At 46.3% G+C, this 21,233-nt stretch overlaps 1 protein-coding gene across 2 annotated transcripts in view; it reads left to right on the top strand.

Moving 5' to 3' along the window:
* Positions 1–21,233, top strand: part of ARPC1B (actin related protein 2/3 complex subunit 1B) — a 117,097-nt gene that overhangs the window by 84,248 nt on the left and 11,616 nt on the right. For both annotated transcript variants that reach the window (XM_077275356.1, XM_077275355.1), the window contains exon 7: positions 7,747–7,822. In XM_077275356.1, coding sequence (XP_077131471.1) covers positions 7,747–7,822 — 76 coding nt within the window. The remainder of the gene's footprint in view (positions 1–7,746; positions 7,823–21,233) is intronic.

Genomic DNA, 21,233 nt, shown 5'->3' with positions numbered 1-21,233 from the left:
TATTGATACGAGACAAGACCTCGAAGGGACCAATATAGCGGGGACCCAGTTTGTGTGAAGGAATTTTTAAGCGGACAAACTTGGAAGATAACCACACTTTATCACCGGGCTGAAAGAGGGGAGAATCCAAGCGTCTTTTGTCCGCATGCTTCTTCATACTGGCGCAGGCCAGTTCAAGAGCCGTCCTGGTCTCCTGCCAAATCCTAGAGAACTCCCCGGACAAAAGATCGGCCGCTGGGACACCTGAGACTGGGGGAACCGGAAGTGGAACACCAGGATGCTGCCCGTAGACGATGAAAAAAGGAGACTTGGAAGTAGATTCACTGGTATGATTGTTGTAAGTAAATTCTGCCCAAGGAAGCAAATCTACCCAGTCATTCTGATGAGAATTAGAAAAGTGACGAAGATAAGACACCAGAGTCTGATTGGTACGTTCTACTTGTCCATTGGTCTGTGGATGGTAGGCAGAAGAAAAATCAAGTGAGATGTCCATGGACTTGCAGAGAGACCTCCAAAAACGGGAGGTGAACTGTACCCCTCTGTCGGAAACAATATGCTGGGGAAGGCCGTGAATGCGAAAAATATGACGAATAAAAACTCTCGCCAATTCAGGTGCAGACGGTAATCCAGGGAGAGATATGAAGTGAGCCATCTTGGAGAACCTGTCTACGATGACGAGGATGACGGTGCAACCGGAGGATCGAGGTAGATCGGTGATAAAATCCATTGCAATGTGTTGCCAAGGAGCGGAAGGAACAGGAAGCGGATGAAGCAAACCAGAGGGTAAATGCCTTGGAGATTTATTCTTGGCACACGAAGGACAGGAAACAATGAAGCTTCGGATATCTTGCAGAAGTGTCGGCCACCAATAAAAGCGGGACACAAGGGAGAGAGTCTTCTTGAAGCCGACATGGCCTGCCAGCTTGGAAGCATGACCCCACCGAAGAACTCGTTTTCTGTTGCACACAGGAACAAAAGTCTTACCGGGCGGTAAAGAAGAAAAGGTAACAGGAGCCACCATGATGACCTTAGATGGATCCAAGATAAGGGAGGGCTCCTCCTCGGAATCAGAAGACAAAAAGGACCTGGACAAAGCGTCGGCCTTGAAATTCTTGTTACCTGGGCAAAAATGCAACTCAAAATCAAAGCGGGCAAAAAACAAAGACCATCTAGCTTGCCGGGGATTAAGTCTCTGAGCAGAGCGAAGGTATGCCAGGTTCTTGTGATCCGTGAAGACTTTAAATGGATGAACAGCTCCCTCCAAAAGGTACCTCCACTCCTCAAAAGCCAACTTGATGGCTAAGAGTTCCCTGTCGCCAATAGAATAGTTTCGTTCAGAAGAAGAGAAAGTCTTGGAGAAAAAACCGCAAGGAACCAGCTTTCCGGAGGAGGACCTTTGAGAGAGTACGGCTCCGGCTCCAGCTGCAGATGCATCAACCTCTAGAACAAAAGGTTTGTTCAACTCAGGACGATGTAGTACTGGAGCAGAGGCAAAGGCTTGTTTCAGAGACGAGAAGGCATCTAAGGCTTCAGACGACCAGATGTGAGGATTGGATCCCTTTCGAATCAGAGCGGTGATAGGACCGGACAAAGAGGAGAAATGAGGGATGAATTGACGATAGTAATTTGCGAAACCAAGGAATCGCTGGATGGCCTTGACACCATTAGGTTGTGGCCAATTGAGTACGGCAGACACCTTCTCCGGATCCATGCGAAGACCTGAATCAGAGATAATGTAACCTAAGAAGGGAAGAGACGGCTGTTCAAAGGCGCATTTCTCCAGTTTGGCATAAAGGTGATTCTCTCTCAAACGTAGTAGTACCAGACGAACATGCTTTCTGTGGGCGACCAAATCTGAAGAAAAAATCAGAATATCGTCCAAGTAAATTACCACGCAGGTGTACAGAAGATCCCGGAAGATCTCGTTTACAAATTCCTGGAACACAGCAGGAGCATTGCACAGACCAAAGGGCATGACTAAATACTCGTAGTGTCCGTCTCTGGTGTTAAAGGCGGTCTTCCATTCGTCGCCTGAACGAATACGGACCAAATTGTAGGCCCCTCGAAGGTCTAATTTAGTGAAAATGCGTGCTCCTCGAAGACGGTCAAAGAGTTCCGGAATAAGAGGAAGGGGGTATTTGTTCTTAACGGTGATATTGTTAAGACCCCGGTAATCGATGCAGGGACAGAGAGAGCCGTCCTTCTTCTTGACGAAAAAGAAACCCGCGCCTGCGGGTGAGGACGACTTCCGGATAAAGCCTCTGGCAAGATTTTCCTGGACATACTCAGTCATAGCTTGAGACTCTAGAGGATTCAAAGGATAAATTCGTCCCCTGGGTGGAGTTGTTCCTGGTATCAGGTCGATCGGGCAATCAAACGGACGATGTGGAGGCAAGACCTCAGCCTCTTTTTTGTCGAAGACATCTGAGAAGGACCAGTAGGCAGAAGGTAAACCAGTAGGTGCCCGATTAGACTGAAGAGACCTAACAGGTTGCACGGAAAGAAGACACCTGGAATGACAGGCGTGACCCCAGCGAAGAACGTCCCCTGATCGCCAATCCAGGACTGGTTCATGAGTCCTAAGCCAAGGAAGCCCCAATAAGAATGTATGGGATAGTGAGGGCAACACGTAGAAGGCAATCTTCTCCCGATGTAGGGCTCCGATCTGTAACTCCACTTCATGGGTGATGAGGGTCACGGTTTCCAGCAAGGGCCTACCATCGACCGAAGCTAAGTGCCGGGGAGTCTCCAAAGATTTGACAGGAATGAGAAGTCTCTTGACCGCCTCTAACTGAATAAAGTTTCCTGCAGCACCAGAATCAATATAAGCCACTTCAGAGGAACGGGTAGAACCAAGACAAACTAAAACGGAAAGAGTTAAAGGTAGAGAGGGTTCAGAAATACCTAGGGAGGCCTCTCTTACCTGGCCTAGGCGGAGGCGTTTCCCGGTCTCACAGGACAGGAACGCAGAAGGTGAGACGAACTGCCGCAGTAAAAACAAAGACCTTGAGCAATTCTCTCCTTGCGGCGTAGTTCGGCTGGGTGAAGACGGTCCACCTGCATGGGTTCGGGAGACGACACCGGAGGAGAGGAAGGCAAACGAGATGAGGAGCTGAAAGAAATCGAAGATGGACGAGAAGGCCTTCTTTCTCTAGTAGTTTCGCGGAGCCGTTCCTGGAAACGAAGGTCGATGCGGGTAGCCAAGGATATGAGATCCTCCAAGGTAGTAGGAGTATCTCGGCCTGCCAGCTCGTCCTTAATTCGAGACGACAAACCTCGCCAAAAAGCTCCCACCAAGGCCTCATTATTCCAGCCTAACTCTGATGACAGAGTACGAAACTGAATGGCGTACTGGCCGACAGAAAGAGAACCTTGGCGGAGACTAAAGAGGGACTCGGTAGTGGAGGCCAGGCGCCCAGGTTCATCGGAGACCTTGCGAAACGTCTCCAAAAAATTAGCGAGATGAGAGACCAGGGGATCATCCCGCTCCCAAAGTGGATTAATCCAGGCCAAAGCCTCTCCCTCCAAGTGAGACACGAGAAAAGCCACCTTAGCCCGATCCGTGGGGTAGAGTTGCGGCAAGAGCTCAAAGTGTAATTGGCACTGGTTTAAAAAACCCCGGCACAATTTAGGATCCCCACTATAACGTGGAGGTTTGGCCAGGCGAGGAGGTGGATGAGGGACGGGAGCAGGTGTCGACTGCATGGAAAGTAGTCGATTATCCAGTGAAGCAATATAATTGAGAATATGACCCTGGGTGTCGCGTTGCTGAACGAGTTCCTGCTGGAGACTCGCCATTTGGGACGCGCTCCCAGGATCGGAGGGCTGCAAAGCGGACAAGCGGGACTCCATGGTCTTTAAAAAGGCCATGATCCTATTCTGATTTTCACGAAGAACCCCAAGTTCTTTCTGCGCGGAAAAAGGAGTACCAGCGGGGTCCATGGCCTGATTGTACTGTGAGGACTAGACGAGGACTATGGAGTGGACCCACTGGACCGTGACGACGAACCCCCCACGGGCGAGCTGACCAAGTATACCACCCCCTATACAGGGAGCGTTAGGGGCAGGCCCGAGGGAGACTATCGCCACGGAAGCTGGTAGAAGGGAAAAGGACGGGCAGAAGGAAAACCGGAGGAAGTAGGTAAACGGAGGAGGAGAACAAGAGGACTAACCACGAGGGCAAGGACCGGAGGAGGTAACACGGAGGACAGGCTGGAGACTGGAACAAGCAGGAAGACAAACTGGTTGGCAGGCTGGGAAAACAGGAACGTAGGCAGGAAGGAAGGCACAGGAGGACTGAAGGCAGGAAACCCAGGAACACAGGACACTGCAAGAGGATAAGGAGAGAAACCAGATTAAGCACGGTAGAGAACGGAGAGCAACCAGACAGGGAGATACACCGGGGGGCCAGAAGCACTTGAAAAGACAAATGACAATCAGGCACCGCCGATAGGAAGAGGCGGCCTGATAAGGAAGGTCTAGGCATACCTTCCGGGTCAGGGAGCAGAGGGACGGCGCAGAGGGCACGGACCAGGTTTCAATATGCGCTTGCGCCGAGGACTCTGGAGCGCGCGCGCACCCGAGGAGGAGCGGGAGCAGAGCGCGCATGGAGAGAAGACCGGAAGGAGGCAGGGACGCGCCGGGATGCTGCAGCGAGGTAAGTATGAGATAAATGCGGCGCAGCGGGCGGAATCGTAACACTGGTATTGTCCTTCAAAAATAAAAATCTGATTAATAAGCAGACAAACTACAAGAGCAACAAATGTACCATATAGGAATCCGGCAGCTGTCAGTCACATGACCAGTCTATTATGTGTATGTGTGAACTAATATATACTGCCAGGGGGAGGGCTTACTGTTGGCTGGGGATTTATCAGGCTGCCAATAGCAACCAATCACAGCTCAGCTTCTATTTTGCTACAGTTAATTAATCTGAGCTCTGATTGGTTAATATAGGCAACAAAGACATTCTCAGTATAACAAAGCTAATATATGTTGTGAAATTCTTCTATTAGCTTAGTTTTTGCCTTTTAATAATTACATTTCTATCTATTTGTTTTGTGGTTTTTGTGTGCAGAATAAATTTTTGTTATCACATTCTATTTTGCTAACAGCAGCCATTAACCCGGGCGAAGCCGGGTAGTACAGCTAGTCTAATATATAAAGCTGAATGTGTGTATGTGTGTGTGTCCGGGATTGGCATCTGAACCGTCGCAGCTACAGCCACAAAATTTTGCACAGTCACACGTCTGGACCCCGAGAGCGTCATAGGCTATGTTGTGAGGTGAAATGTTAACCCCGCGCTTTCCAATTCACCAAACAATTTTTCCCCTATCTACATAATGGGGAAAAAATGAAAGGAAAAGTGTTGGAGGCAAATTAACAGCTGCCAGATGTGAACAAGGGGGACTTAAAGAATGAGAGCGATGGTGCCAAAGAGTATATACTGTACAGTTGCTAAGGTGGGGCCCCGACATGGGATAATCACCACACCACCACGGGGATATGAACACACACACAAAATGCGCCACACACTACCACGTGCTCGAACACATATACCACCCTCAGCGCACATTTCACCACACATACACCAACCTCGCCACATAAAAGTCGAAACACAAAAGTCGCCGCTCAAAACTCGTCACGCGCAAAACTCTCCACATGCAAAACTCGCCACACGTGCAAAACTCACCTCATGGAAAACTCGCCACACGCAAAACTTGCACACGCGGAAAAATTGCCACATGCACAAAAGTTGCAACACATGCAAAAGTTGCCTCACACAAAACTTGCACATACTCAAAAGGCACCACACATAAATCTCGCCACGCGCAAAACTCGCCATGCGCAAAACTGGCTGCACACAACTTGCTACACTAACCTGTCACATGCAACTCGACACACAAAAAGTTGCTACACGCATGTCGCCACACAAAACTCATCTCACAAAAGTCGCTACATGCATGTCGCCACACGCAACTCAACACACACAACTTGACACACGAAACTCGCCCTAAAACACACACAAGTCTGGTATTATCCTTCAAAAATAAAAATCTGATTAATAAGCAGACAAACTACAAGAGCAACAAATGTACCATATAGGAATCCGGCAGCTGTCAGTCACATGACCTGTCTATTATGTGTATGTGTGAGCTAATATATACTGCCAGGGAGTGGGCTTACTGTTGGCTGGGAATTTATCAGGCTGCCAATTTAGCTTACAAATACTGAGGTAAAAATACTGACCAAATAACGTGTGAACGAGGTCTAATACAGGAGGAGATGACATACAGATATATACTATATACAGGAGGAGATGACACACAGGTATATACTATTTACAGGGGAGATGACACACAGGTATATACTATATACAGGAGGAGATGACACACAGATATATACTATATACAGGAGAGATGACACACAGGTATATACTATATAGAGGAGGAGATGACATACAGGTACATACTACATACAGGAGGAGATGACATACAGGTATATACTATATACAGGAGGAGATGACACACAGGTATATACTATATACAGGAGCAGATTACCTACAGGTATATAGTATATACAGGAGGAGATGACATACAGGTATATGCTATGTATAGGAGGAGATGACATACATGTATATACTATATACAGGAGGAGATGACACACAGATATATACTATATATAGGTGAGATGACACACAGGTATATACTATATACAGGAGGAGATTACATACAGGTATATACTATATATAGGAGGAGATGACATACAGGTATATACTATATACAGGGGAGATGACATACAGGTATATACTATATACAGGAGATGACATACAGGTGTATACTATATATAAGAGAGATGACAAACATGTATATACTGAGGTGAAAATGAGAGGTGTGAGGTGAAAATAAAAAGGTGTGAGTGCAAAATGAGAGGAGTGAGGGAAAATAGTGGAGTCATCGGAAAATTACAGATGTGAGGTCGAAATGACAAGTGTTAGGGGGGAATGAGAGGAGTGAGGGGGAAAATAAGAGGAGTGAGGGGGAAAATGAGGTGTGAGGGAGAAAATGAGAGATGTGAGGGGGAAAATGAAACATGTGATGGGGAAAATGAGAGGCGTGATGGGAAAATAAGAGAAGTGAGGTGCTATAACTAACCACAGATATTTACTATGCCCAGGCAACGCCGGGCTCTTCAGCTAGTTTTTAATAAAAAGTGACCTTACCAGTGTGAGTGTAACTATCATAGAACAGTAGAACTGAACTTTGTCTTCTTACAAATACATTTGCTGCAGCTCTCACAGTTGTGCTTGCCACCCTTTCTGCCTGTGAGAGGAACCTGCAGATGTGTCAGGTATAATCACACACAGCTCTGCAGTGAGATCAGGCGAGCAGAGAGCGGTCATTACCATTAGACATCACACTGGTAACTGTCCCTTTTCATTTATAATAATCTCTGGAGGCAGATTCTCAGAGAGATCAGTGTCCGGCCTATAGAGCTTAACAGCTCATTTGTATATTAAGAAAATATGGGTTTCTCAGGAATAATTCATTGGATCGCAGATATCAAGGTATCATTTTATTTAGCTTCCTATACCTTAGATGCCCATATAGACGGCTTAGGAGGGTTTATCCTACTGACAGATTCCCTTTAAAACGGGGTCCAACAAATGCAGACATGATAATCATGTACAATTTTTGTTTCATTTTTCACAGTTATTAATCTATTTTCTGTTTTTATCTTTTCCAGGGTAACAACTCTAATAACCGATACTTTACCCCTGCTGTGCGTAACATTTATCACTGAAAATAGTTTAGTAGCTGCTGTAAGTGCATTTACCTTTTACATTTCTGTACATTTTTGCTACATTGAAAACCATATTCAGTCATATATGATATGTGGTATTATATTTATCACAAGATCCGATAGTTCCTCTTCATTATGACCTTAGGGAGAGATTTAACTGTATGATAAAATGTTCTTTAGCATGAGGGTGCTTTTTCCATTTATATGTACCGCATAACAGGAAACATTTAGGAGAACAAATTCCGCCCCTATATGCCCCCTTGCATCCTAGCCCTAATGTCTGGCTGCCTATGAGAAGACACAGGGAGGTATTCTCGCAGTTGGCGCTTGCAGCCTTACTTATCTTCAGAGCTTCCTTTAAACTGTTGATGTTGTTGCATGCCACAAGATCGCCCTCCATGAAGAAGTATTGGCCAAAATCTTTATCAAAGTTGCAAGAACAAAGGAATCTGAACATTGCCCTCTAGGAGAGGAACCTAGGAGCTCAGCCTTACTTTGGGGAAGATCCAAATCTCTAGCAACAGCGTTTAGTTCACTTTGTGTTATAGGTGCGGTTCAGTTGAGGTTGCTGACAGAAAGACTGGGTGATGAGAATATGCAAATTGCCTCTTCTGAGAAAAAGAGGACTTTACTCTATAGCGCCACCTATTGGAAGTAGCGATCCTACAAGTCACAATCAACCCTTTAACGAGTCGTGCAATATGACTTAGGATAAAAGCCAAATCAGTATCTCAATTCGCAGACACGGTGTTTCGGGCTGTTGGCCCTCGTCAGTGCGAAGCATGAGAACTGATTTGGCTAGGTGAGAGGCTCTGGAGTGGGGTCTAAGGGGTAACGTTTCTCCTTATGGAGAGTGACATACCATCTCTGGCTTGTCAAGGTAAGGAGGCTTATTCGCCGTGCAATGCTCCTCTGGGAATTTAAATATGCAAATTGCCTCTTCTGAGAAAAAGAGGACTTTACTCTATAGCGCCACCTATTGGAAGTAGCGATCCTACAAGTCACAATCAACCCTTTAACGAGTCGTGCAATATGACTTAGGATAAAAGCCAAATCAGTATCTCAATTCGCAGACACGGTGTTTCGGGCTGTTGGCCCTCGTCAGTGCGAAGCATGAGAACTGATTTGGCTAGGTGAGAGGCTCTGGAGTGGGGTCTAAGGGGTAACGTTTCTCCTTATGGAGAGTGACATACCATCTCTGGCTTGTCAAGGTAAGGAGGCTTATTCGCCGTGCAATGCTCCTCTGGGAATTTAAATATGCAAATTGCCTCTTCTGAGAAAAAGAGGACTTTACTCTATAGCGCCACCTATTGGAAGTAGCGATCCTACAAGTCACAATCAACCCTTTAACGAGTCGTGCAATATGACTTAGGATAAAAGCCAAATCAGTATCTCAATTCGCAGACACGGTGTTTCGGGCTGTTGGCCCTCGTCAGTGCGAAGCATGAGAACTGATTTGGCTAGGTGAGAGGCTCTGGAGTGGGGTCTAAGGGGTAACGTTTCTCCTTATGGAGAGTGACATACCATCTCTGGCTTGTCAAGGTAAGGAGGCTTATTCGCCGTGCAATGCTCCTCTGGGAATTTAAATATGCAAATTGCCTCTTCTGAGAAAAAGAGGACTTTACTCTATAGCGCCACCTATTGGAAGTAGCGATCCTACAAGTCACAATCAACCCTTTAACGAGTCGTGCAATATGACTTAGGATAAAAGCCAAATCAGTATCTCAATTCGCAGACACGGTGTTTCGGGCTGTTGGCCCTCGTCAGTGCGAAGCATGAGAACTGATTTGGCTAGGTGAGAGGCTCTGGAGTGGGGTCTAAGGGGTAACGTTTCTCCTTATGGAGAGTGACATACCATCTCTGGCTTGTCAAGGTAAGGAGGCTTATTCGCCGTGCAATGCTCCTCTGGGAATTTAAATATGCAAATTGCCTCTTCTGAGAAAAAGAGGACTTTACTCTATAGCGCCACCTATTGGAAGTAGCGATCCTACAAGTCACAATCAACCCTTTAACGAGTCGTGCAATATGACTTAGGATAAAAGCCAAATCAGTATCTCAATTCGCAGACACGGTGTTTCGGGCTGTTGGCCCTCGTCAGTGCGAAGCATGAGAACTGATTTGGCTAGGTGAGAGGCTCTGGAGTGGGGTCTAAGGGGTAACGTTTCTCCTTATGGAGAGTGACATACCATCTCTGGCTTGTCAAGGTAAGGAGGCTTATTCGCCGTGCAATGCTCCTCTGGGAATTTAAATATGCAAATTGCCTCTTCTGAGAAAAAGAGGACTTTACTCTATAGCGCCACCTATTGGAAGTAGCGATCCTACAAGTCACAATCAACCCTTTAACGAGTCGTGCAATATGACTTAGGATAAAAGCCAAATCAGTATCTCAATTCGCAGACACGGTGTTTCGGGCTGTTGGCCCTCGTCAGTGCGAAGCATGAGAACTGATTTGGCTAGGTGAGAGGCTCTGGAGTGGGGTCTAAGGGGTAACGTTTCTCCTTATGGAGAGTGACATACCATCTCTGGCTTGTCAAGGTAAGGAGGCTTATTCGCCGTGCAATGCTCCTCTGGGAATTTAAATATGCAAATTGCCTCTTCTGAGAAAAAGAGGACTTTACTCTATAGCGCCACCTATTGGAAGTAGCGATCCTACAAGTCACAATCAACCCTTTAACGAGTCGTGCAATATGACTTAGGATAAAAGCCAAATCAGTATCTCAATTCGCAGACACGGTGTTTCGGGCTGTTGGCCCTCGTCAGTGCGAAGCATGAGAACTGATTTGGCTAGGTGAGAGGCTCTGGAGTGGGGTCTAAGGGGTAACGTTTCTCCTTATGGAGAGTGACATACCATCTCTGGCTTGTCAAGGTAAGGAGGCTTATTCGCCGTGCAATGCTCCTCTGGGAATTTAAATATGCAAATTGCCTCTTCTGAGAAAAAGAGGACTTTACTCTATAGCGCCACCTATTGGAAGTAGCGATCCTACAAGTCACAATCAACCCTTTAACGAGTCGTGCAATATGACTTAGGATAAAAGCCAAATCAGTATCTCAATTCGCAGACACGGTGTTTCGGGCTGTTGGCCCTCGTCAGTGCGAAGCATGAGAACTGATTTGGCTAGGTGAGAGGCTCTGGAGTGGGGTCTAAGGGGTAACGTTTCTCCTTATGGAGAGTGACATACCATCTCTGGCTTGTCAAGGTAAGGAGGCTTATTCGCCGTGCAATGCTCCTCTGGGAATTTAAATATGCAAATTGCCTCTTCTGAGAAAAAGAGGACTTTACTCTATAGCGCCACCTATTGGAAGTAGCGATCCTACAAGTCACAATCAACCCTTTAACGAGTCGTGCAATATGACTTAGGATAAAAGCCAAATCAGTATCTCAATTTGCAGACACGGTGTTTCGGGCTGTTGGCCCTCGTCAGTGCGAAGCATGAGAACTGATTTGGCTAGGTGAGAGGCTCTGGAGTGGGGTCTAAGGGGTAACGTTTCTCCTTATGGAGAGTGACATACCATCTCTGGCTTGTCAAGGTAAGGAGGCTTATTCGCCGTGCAATGCTCCTCTGGGAATTTAAATATGCAAATTGCCTCTTCTGAGAAAAAGAGGACTTTACTCTATAGCGCCACCTATTGGAAGTAGCGATCCTACAAGTCACAATCAACCCTTTAACGAGTCGTGCAATATGACTTAGGATAAAAGCCAAATCAGTATCTCAATTCGCAGACACGGTGTTTCGGGCTGTTGGCCCTCGTCAGTGCGAAGCATGAGAACTGATTTGGCTAGGTGAGAGGCTCTGGAGTGGGGTCTAAGGGGTAACGTTAAAGGGTTGATTGTGACTTGTAGGATCGCTACTTCCAATAGGTGGCGCTATAGAGTAAAGTCCTCTTTTTCTCAGAAGAGGCAATTTGCATATTTAAATTCCCAGAGGAGCATTGCACGGCGAATAAGCCTCCTTACCTTGACAAGCCAGAGATGGTATGTCACTCTCCACTGGGTGATGAGAGGAAGATGCTTCATGACACCAAGCGCCCTCTTCTTCCTCACTTGACTTGACTGAAACTTTTTCTGGTGCTTTTTGACCCGGCAGTTCTTCTGTATGTGGTACTGGGCGTATTACAGATGGACTGTTTGGATCCTGTAAAGTCCACTTCTTTTTCTTTGAAATAGGGGCACCATGCAGAAATAGCAATCAGTAGTGTGATCAGTTGGCTCTCTCCAGATAATTGGGACTGCAAAAGGAACAGATTGCCTCTTCCCATGCAACCACTGGGTAAGATGTGATGCACATGTGTGTGGAGCCCAACTCATGTCCTGATCTTCTATTCTGTAGCCAAAATACAGGTTGTAAGCTTTCCTTATAATGGTAGTCAAGTTTTACCTTTGTGACACAAAAGTGAGTTGTCCGCATATATAGCAAAAACTATCCGTTTTGCTAATGCAAAAACGAGGCATATCTAAAAAATCATAGAAACGTTAATATGCTAAGAAACTAAGCTAAAATATCCTAAAACTGTATACCTTACACAGAGAGTATTTATAAAAGTAGGTGATCCAGCTGTATTTAGGATTACATCACCAGAGCGGAGTTTTCGTTTTTTGCTTGGTCACCCTAAGATTATAGAATACTGAAGGCTCTATAGACTAAATAGACAATGTAATAGACCAGCTAATAATAATGCAATAATGATGATGAAATAATAAAGATGCAATTTTTCTATAAATCTGCATGAAAGGTGTCATAAGAAATTACAACCTCCTCTGAATCTTGAAAATTAGACCAAATCAGCAAATTTAAGAATCATAATAATTTTCAGCACCACAAATTAGTTACGGTTAACCGTTTTAGTCTCTGAACGAATTTGACTGTAGAACAGTGTTTTTTTTATCTATCTATCTTTCTAGCTCTCTATCCCTCTACACATATATACAGTGGAATGTAAAAGTTTGGGCACCCCTTGTGAAAATTACTGTTATTGTGAACAGTTAAGCAAGTTGAAGATGAAATGATCTCTAAAAGGCCTAAAGTTAAAGTGACACATTTTCTTTGTAATTTAGGCAAAAAAGTATATATTTTCATCTTTTACATTTTAAAAATTACAAAAAGGAAAGTGAGCCAATGCAAAAGTTTGGGAACCCTTAGGGATTTGTATGCTCAGATAACTTTGACTAAGGTTTCAGATCTTATTTAGCCTGTTAGAGTTGTGGCTTGTTCACTATCATCGTTAGGTAAGGCCAGGTGATACAAATTTCCCAGCTTTATAAAAACTCAGCCTCCTCTAACCTTGTTCCAAAAAACAGCAGACAAGGGTTCGTCTAAGCAGCTGCCTAGCACTCTGAAAATGGTCGGGACCATAAAGCAGGAGAAGACTATAAAAAGATGGCAAAACGTTTTCAAGTTGCCTTTTCCTCAGTTCTAAATATAATTAAAAATGTCAGTTAACAGGAACAGTGGAGGTCAAGATAAGTTTTGAAAGACAAAGCAAAATTTGTGAGAGTTGCTCGTAGGATTGCTAAAGAGGCAAATCAGAACCTCAGCTTGACTGCAAAAGACCTTCAGAAAGATTTAACAGACTCTGAAGTTGTGGTACATTGTTCTACTGTTCACAAACACCTGCACAAATATGGCCTTCATGGAAGAGTTGTCAGAAGAAAATCTCTCCTGCGTCCTCACCATAAAATTCAGCATCAAAAGTATGCAAAAGAACATGTAAACAAGTCTGATGCATTTTGGAAACAAGTCCTGTGGACCGATGAGGTTAAGATAGAACTCTTTGGCCACAACGATCAAAGGTATTTGTGGAGAAAAAAAGGGCACATTATTTCAGGAAAAGAACATTTCGCCAACAATTGAGCATGAGGGTGGATCAATCATGCTTTCGGGTTATGTTGGGAGGATGGTGTCACAATTGGACTGGTGAGTAAACTGGGACCAGGGGCACCTTTCCTGGCCCTAGCACTAGGGGGCGCCCTAATTTGCCCTGTTCCCCGGGATACCTCAGATGGCAAGGATGCTGGGGCCTCCGCCCTTGCCCTGTCTCCTAACTGCAGCCCTGCGTCTGTCCCCTTCCCCACCTGGGGAAGAGAGGCGCTACCGTGTACTGTAGTACACAAACCCGACAAACAGGGGAACCAAGACAAGGGTAAAAGAAAACTTCACTCACACAAAATATACTCTCACAAATAACAGAGGTATTCACCAGGGTGTGAAGGACGGGGGAAGAAAATAAGGCAGGTAAGGATGAGGAATTTCCAAGGTACAAACCAAACAACTGTTGCACAATTAACTCCTCCAGCTCTCCAGACACCAGCTCCTCACTACTCCAGGTCTATCTAGGAAGTGCTATCTCAGACAAGGATCTGGCCAGAAGGCCTAGCTTTTATAGGAGAGAGGAGTGGCTAACTGAGCACAGCTGAAAGCAGGGATTTCCACATGGCCTATTAACCCCTGTCCTGCTGAAAGAAAACAAACACCTTTAATACGCCGGAGAAGTACTTCTTCTCAGCGGCGAAGCAGGAGTCATCAGGCGCTGTGGTCTTCTGGTACTGCTCTGTCGTGGTAACTCAGTGACAGATGCCTTATACACCTGGATAATGATCCTAAACAGCCATCAAAATTCATAATAGATTACCTCAAAATACGAAAGCTGAAGGTTTTGCAATGGCCCTAACAGTCCCCTGATCTGAAGAGTGAAGTAGTCCTGTGCCCTTAGCAGAGAAACACCCCCAAAGCATAATATTTCCAACTCCATGCATGCCAGTGGGGATGGTGTTCTTTGGGTCATAGGCAGCATTTCTCTTCCTCCAAACATGGTGAGTTGAGTTAATGCCAAAGACCTCAATTTTTGTCTCATCTGACCACAGCAACTTCTCCCAATCACCCACAAAATTATCCAGGTGTTCATTTGCAAACTTCAGACGGGCCTGCAGATGTGCCTTCTTGAGCAGGGGGACCTTGCGGGCACTGCAGGATTTTAAACCTTTACGGCGTAATGAGTTACTGTCACGGGGAGACAATGAGGGCGAGAGCTAATAACCCGGGCCCCTGCAATTTTCCTCAGACTAGGGAAACCCTGTCTGACCCTCTACCTGAAGTTTACACTGAAGGTGTGCATGTCCAGGCCTCCACCCTCACCCTGACTCCTGATTCAGCCCTATACTGAACACCACTGCCCACCACCCAGTGAATGCAATAGACCAATACCCACAGTTATAACAAACAAGGATAAAGGAAAATATACACCACGCCACAGTCAATCAGGAATACACTATAAATGTGCAGGGCAAAATAAATACAAATATAGGAAGGAGTAAATAAGACAAAGTAAAATACACCACCAGCAACGATTCTCCAACAACCAGCTCTCCACTCCGGACCGAGATAACTAAGGATAAGACAGAAGCTATAATCGGCGACGCCCAAAGATCAGGAGAACCATTTAAAGGAAATGGGCATGGCCCAGCTTCCAATCCGAGGATCAGATAAATTAACCCCGGAGCAGCCAGACGAAAACTAGCCGACGCCAATGAGCAAACAGTGGTCAAACGCGGAATTACCGCTGTCTGTCAGACGACCTGGTCTGAACAGTGTCCGACATGACAGTACCCCGCCTTCTACGAGGGACCCAGGGCCCTCATGGCTTATAGAACCCGGCTTGTCCGGATGGCGACGATGAAAACACCTGACCAGCCGATCCGCATGAATGTCCGAGGCTGGTACCCAGGACCTCTCCTCAGGCCCATAACCACGCCAGTGTACCAAATATTGTAAAGTGCGGCGCACCACACAAGAGTCAACCACCCTGGAGACTTCAAATTCTAGGTTACCATCCACCAAGACTGGAGGTGGCATAGGCGCCGTATCCACAGAACCCACCACCTTCTTAAGAAGAGACCTGTGGAACACGTTGTGTATTTTATACACAGTAGGGAGCTCCAGTCGGTACGCTACTGGGTTAATGACGGCGGTGACCCTAAATGGACCAATAAACCGTGGACCCAATTTAAGGGATGGTATCTTGAGTCTTATGTTTTTTGTGGATAACCACACCCAGTCATCCACACTCAGGTCCGGACCTGGCACACGCCTACTGTCAGCCACACGTTTGTACCTAGCACCCACACTCAACAGGCGCTGTTTCACTCTCCTCCAGACTGATGACAATTGTGTTCCTAACTGGTCTTCCTCCGAAACGCCGGAAGAGCCTCTCTGACTCAACGTACAAAACTGAGGATGTAGCCTGTTATGATTCGGTGGTAGGATCACAAAACTGACCTGAGCTGTAAACCAGACTATTAGGACAAGTTCTGGGGATGTGGAAGCTATACTGACCGCAATCCTGATCCTATCCACACACACTAAAGGCAGCCGTGGAGCGTTACCTAAAAACCTAGACGCCTCTTCACAGCCTGAGAAACTGGCTACCCCTAGAGAGAAAGCAAAGACCTCACTTGCCTCAGAGAAATAACCCCAAAGTTTTAGACAGCCCCCCACAAATAATAACGGTGAGATAAGGGGAAAATACAAACGTAGAAATGAAACAGGTTTAGCAAATGAGGCCCGCTAACACTAGACAGACAGAAGATAGCTAGGAATCTGTGTGGTCAGTACAAAAACTATCAAAAACAAACCACGCAGAGAATACAAGAACCCCCACACCGACTCACGATGTGAGGGGCGCACTCTGCACCCCAGAACTAACCAGCAGCGAAAAATCACATTAAAGCAAGCTGGACTGAACTCATCATATACTGAGAAACGTTTTCATGGAAATAATGAGCAAAATGAACAAGCAAGACTTAGCTTCTCCAGTAGGAGACAGGTCACAAGGAAGATCCAGGAGTGATCAGAATCAGGACTGAATACAACGGCAGCAGGCAACAAGTGAAGGTCCAGGTGAGTTAAATAGGAACAGCATAGCAGGAAATGAAGCAGCTGAGCCCAGCCACAGACCAGCCATATCGCTAAAGGCCACCAGAGGGAGCCCAAGAACAAACTCACACAGTACCATTCATGACCACAGGAGGGAGCCTGAGAACGAAATTCACAACAGTAGCCCGTAAACACAAAAAAAGGAGACTCCCCAGACGACTCCTGGCGGTGATTATTGATGGCAAACTCAGCCAAAGGAAGAAAGGTAGACCACTCCTCCTGGTTATCAGAGACAAAGCAGCGCAAGTACTGCTCCAAATTTTGGTTCATACGCTCGGTCTGACCATTTGACTGGGGATGAAACGCAGACGAATGAGACAACTTGATCCCCAGCCGTGAGCAAAATGCTTTCCAAAATTTTGCTACAAACTGAGTACCCCTATCTGACACGATGTCAGACGGAACACCATGAAGCCTGACCACCTCCTGCACAAACACCTGAGCAAGAGTCTTAGCGTTAGGTAAAGAAGGCAAAGGCACAAAGTGCGACATTTTTGAAAACCGATCCACAATCACCAAAATGATCGTGTTCCCAGCTGAGGGAGGCAAATCAGTGATGAAATCCATGGAGATTTCCGTCCATGGCTTACTAGGTACCTCCAGAGGAAGTAGTGTGCCAACAGGACGGGAGCGGGGCGTCTTCGCCCTAGCGCACGTGGTGCAAGCTGACACATATGAGACCACGTCCTGTCGGATTTTTGGCCACCAAAACCGACGTGACACCAACTCCAAAGTACCTCTAACCCCTGGGTGGCCAGCCAGGACAGTATCATGATGCTCCGCCAACACCTTTAGGCGGAGATGAAGCGGTACAAAAGATTTGTTGATGGGAAGCTCCGATGGTACCTCCTCCTGAGCCTCGGCAATCTCAGCCTCAACCTCGGTAGTGAGGGCTGAAACCACAACACCCTTTTGGAGAATGGGTACTGGGTCTTCCCGAGGTTCTCCCCCCGGAAAACACCTGGACAGAGCATCTGCCTTAGTGTTTTTAGACCCTGGTCTGTAAGTGACAACAAAGTTGAACCGCGTGAAAAACAATGCCCAGCGGGCCTGCCTGGGAGACAGACGCTTGGCAGACTCCAAATACAGCAGATTCTTATGGTCGGTAATAACAGTGACCTGATGTACCGACCCCTCCAAGAAGTGTCACCATTCCTCAAAGGCCAACTTAATAGCCAACAACTCCCTGTTGCCGATACCGTAGTTACGTTCAGCGGACGACAGTTTTTTGGAGAAATAGGCGCACGGACGCAAACCACTCAAGGATGAGCCTTGAGATAGTACCGCCCCCACACCAAACTCAGACGCATCGACTTCCACGACAAAGGGTTTAGATACGTCTGGCTGCACAAGAATGGGGGCTGAAACAAAACTGTTCTTGAGAAATTCAAATGCGCGAACAGCAGCCTCAGGCCAAACGGAGAAATTGGTACCCTTTTTAGTCATGTCAGTTAGCGGTTTAGCAATGATAGAAAAATTCTTGATAAATTTCCTATAGTAGTTAGAAAACCCAAGGAACCGCTGAAGTGCTTTCAGGTTATCAGGACGTTCCCAATGCAGCACCGCTTGCACCTTAGCGGCGTCCATTTTAAAACCAGAAGCAGACACAATATAACCCAAGAACGGCAACTCTTGAGCAAAAAATACACATTTCTCAAGTTTAGCATACAGCTTATTCTCTCTGAGAAGCTGTAACACCTGCCACGGTCGCAAGAATATATGAGGATTTCATCTAGGTACACGATAACGAATTTCCCCAAAACATGCGAGAACACATCATTGATGAAATGTTGGAACACTGCAGGTGCATTAGTTAACCCAAAAGGCATCACCAAATTTTCAAAATGACCCTCAGGGGTATTAAAAGATGTCTTCCACTCATCACCTTGACGGACTCTTATGAGGTTGTACGCCCCCCTGAGGTCAAGCTTGAGCGCTTGTCTCTCCGGACCGGAGATGTTGAACATCCTTGCTTTAGGCAACTTGGCCCCTGGTTTAAACCTGATAGAACAGTCATAGGAGCGGTGTGGCGGCAACTCTGAACAACCCTTCTCAGAGAACACATCCGCATAATCCTGAAGTGACTTAGGAACGTTTGAAGTCACAGCGGACACACATGTGGCCAGGCAATTCTCCTGACAGAAATTACTCCACTGGATTATGTCCTGAGTTTTCCAGTCAATCACTGGGTTGTGTGTAGACAACCATGGAAAACCCAGAACCAATTGTGCCGGAAGACTCTTGAGCACCTTACATGTGACCTGCTCGAAATGAAGAACCCCAATGTGGAGTTTAACCTCAGCCACAAACTCAGTAATCTCCCCCTGTGGAAGAGGAGCAGAATTGATGGTGACCACATGGATAGGATGAGGCAGTTTTTCAATCTTAAAACCAGCAGTGCGCGCAAACTCCTCATCAATGAGATTTGTGGCGGAACCACTATCCACAAAAATAGTGATTGGTATCTCTCTGCCAGCGACAACAACTTTGGCAGGGAGCATGCACTGAGAAATCATCATGGAGGATATAAATAAGCTCAGATTGGACTCCTCCACACCCTCTGAGCTCAGAAGTTTTCCACCGTTGCGTTTTTCTTTAACAGCAGAGGACAGATATTAATAAAATGACCAGTTTTACCGCAGAAAAAACAGGCTCCCTGCTTCCTGAGTACAGGGGTACGATTCTTAACATGTGACACCCCTGCGATTTGCATAGATTCCGTGGGCTCACCTGCAGCAACCTCACGTGAACCTAAACCTTCACCCACAGGCGGCGTCTCATGATTCCCCTGACGCAAACGGCGATCAATGCGGACAACAAGACTCATAGTGGAATCTAGTGAAGCAGGAGTCTCGTACATCAGGAGGGCTTTTTTAACCCTATTAGAAACTCCATGAATAAAGTGACTCCGCAATGCTGGCTCATTCCACTGAGTGTCAACCGCCCAGCAGCGAAACTCAGAACAGTAATCCTCTGCAACACGCTCCCCCTGGCAAATAGTGCGTAACTTAGATTCTACTAGAGCCATTCTGTCTGGATCGTCGTAAATGTGTCCTAGAGCAGAAAAGAAACTCTCCACTGAGTTAAATGCAGCGGAATCAGACGGCAACGAAAATGCCCATGCTTGGGGATCCCCGCTTAATAATGACACCACCAGACCCACATGTTGAGCCTCATTACCAGAGGAGATCGGGCGCATACGGAAATACAGTTTGCAAGCTTCACGAAAAGAAACAAATTTACTGCGTTCCCCAGCAGATTTTTCAGGCAAAGGAAACTTGGGCTCATTAACTCCTCCTGTCGCTCCAGCTTGTATATTAGATACTGCTAGTCCCTGTTGCTGCACTGCTCCCCTCAACTCAGTGACCTGTAGGGACAGCGCCTCCAACTGGCGGGTTATGGAAGTCATGGGATCCATGACAAAACACAGAGGAAAAAAAAAAGGAACCCTTTACTTTTTTTTCTTTTTTTTTGTTAGGCCGATTATAATGTCACGGGGAGACAATGAGGGCGAGAGCTAATAACCCGGGCCCCTGCAATTTCCCTCAGACTAGGGAAACCCTGTCTGACCCTCTACCTGAAGTTTACACTGAAGGTGTGCATGTCCAGGCCTCCACCCTCACCCTGACTCCTGATTCAGCCTTAGACTGAACACCACCGCCCACCACCCAGTGAATGCAATAGACCAATACCCACAGTTATAACAAACAAGGATAAAGGAAAATATACACCACGCCGCAGTCAATCAGGAATACACTATAAATGTGCAGGGCAAAATAAATACAAATATAGGAAGGAGTAAATAAGACAAAGGAAAATACCCCACCAGCAACGATTCTCCAACAACCAGCTCTCCACTCCGGACCGAGATAACTAAGGATAAGACAGAAGCTATAATCAGTAGGGAGCTCCAGTCGGTACGCTACTGGGTTAATGACTGCGGTGACCCTAAATGGACCAATAAACCGTGGACCCAATTTAAGGGATGGTATCTTGAGTCTTATGTTTTTTGTGGATAACCACACCCAGTCATCCACACTCATGTCCGGACCTGGCACACGCCTACTGTCAGCCACACGTTTGTACCTAGCACCCACACTCAACAGGCGCTGTTTCACTCTCCTCCAGACTGATGACAATTGTGTTCCTAACTGGTCTTCCTCCGGAACGCCGGAAGAGCCTCTCTGACTCAACGTACAAAACTGAGGATGTAGCCCATAAACACAAAAAAAGGAGACTCCCCAGACGACTCCTGGCGGTGATTATTGATGGCAAACTCAACCAAAGGAAGAAAGGTAGACCACTCCTCCTGGTTATCAGAGACAAAGCAGCGCAAGTACTGCTCCAAATTTTGGTTCATACGCTCGGTCTGACCATTTGACTGGGGATGAAACGCAGACGAATGAGACAACTTGATCCCCAGCCGTGAGCAAAATGCTTTCCAAAATTTTGCTACAAACTGAGTACCCCTATCTGACATGATGTCAGAAGGGACACCATGAA

This window comes from Ranitomeya variabilis, chromosome 7 (assembly GCF_051348905.1).
Source record: "Ranitomeya variabilis isolate aRanVar5 chromosome 7, aRanVar5.hap1, whole genome shotgun sequence".
NCBI classification, from domain to species: domain Eukaryota; kingdom Metazoa; phylum Chordata; class Amphibia; order Anura; family Dendrobatidae; genus Ranitomeya; species Ranitomeya variabilis.
The sequence above is the reverse complement of the archived record's forward strand: the minus strand, read 5'-3'. Positions and strand labels throughout refer to the sequence as shown.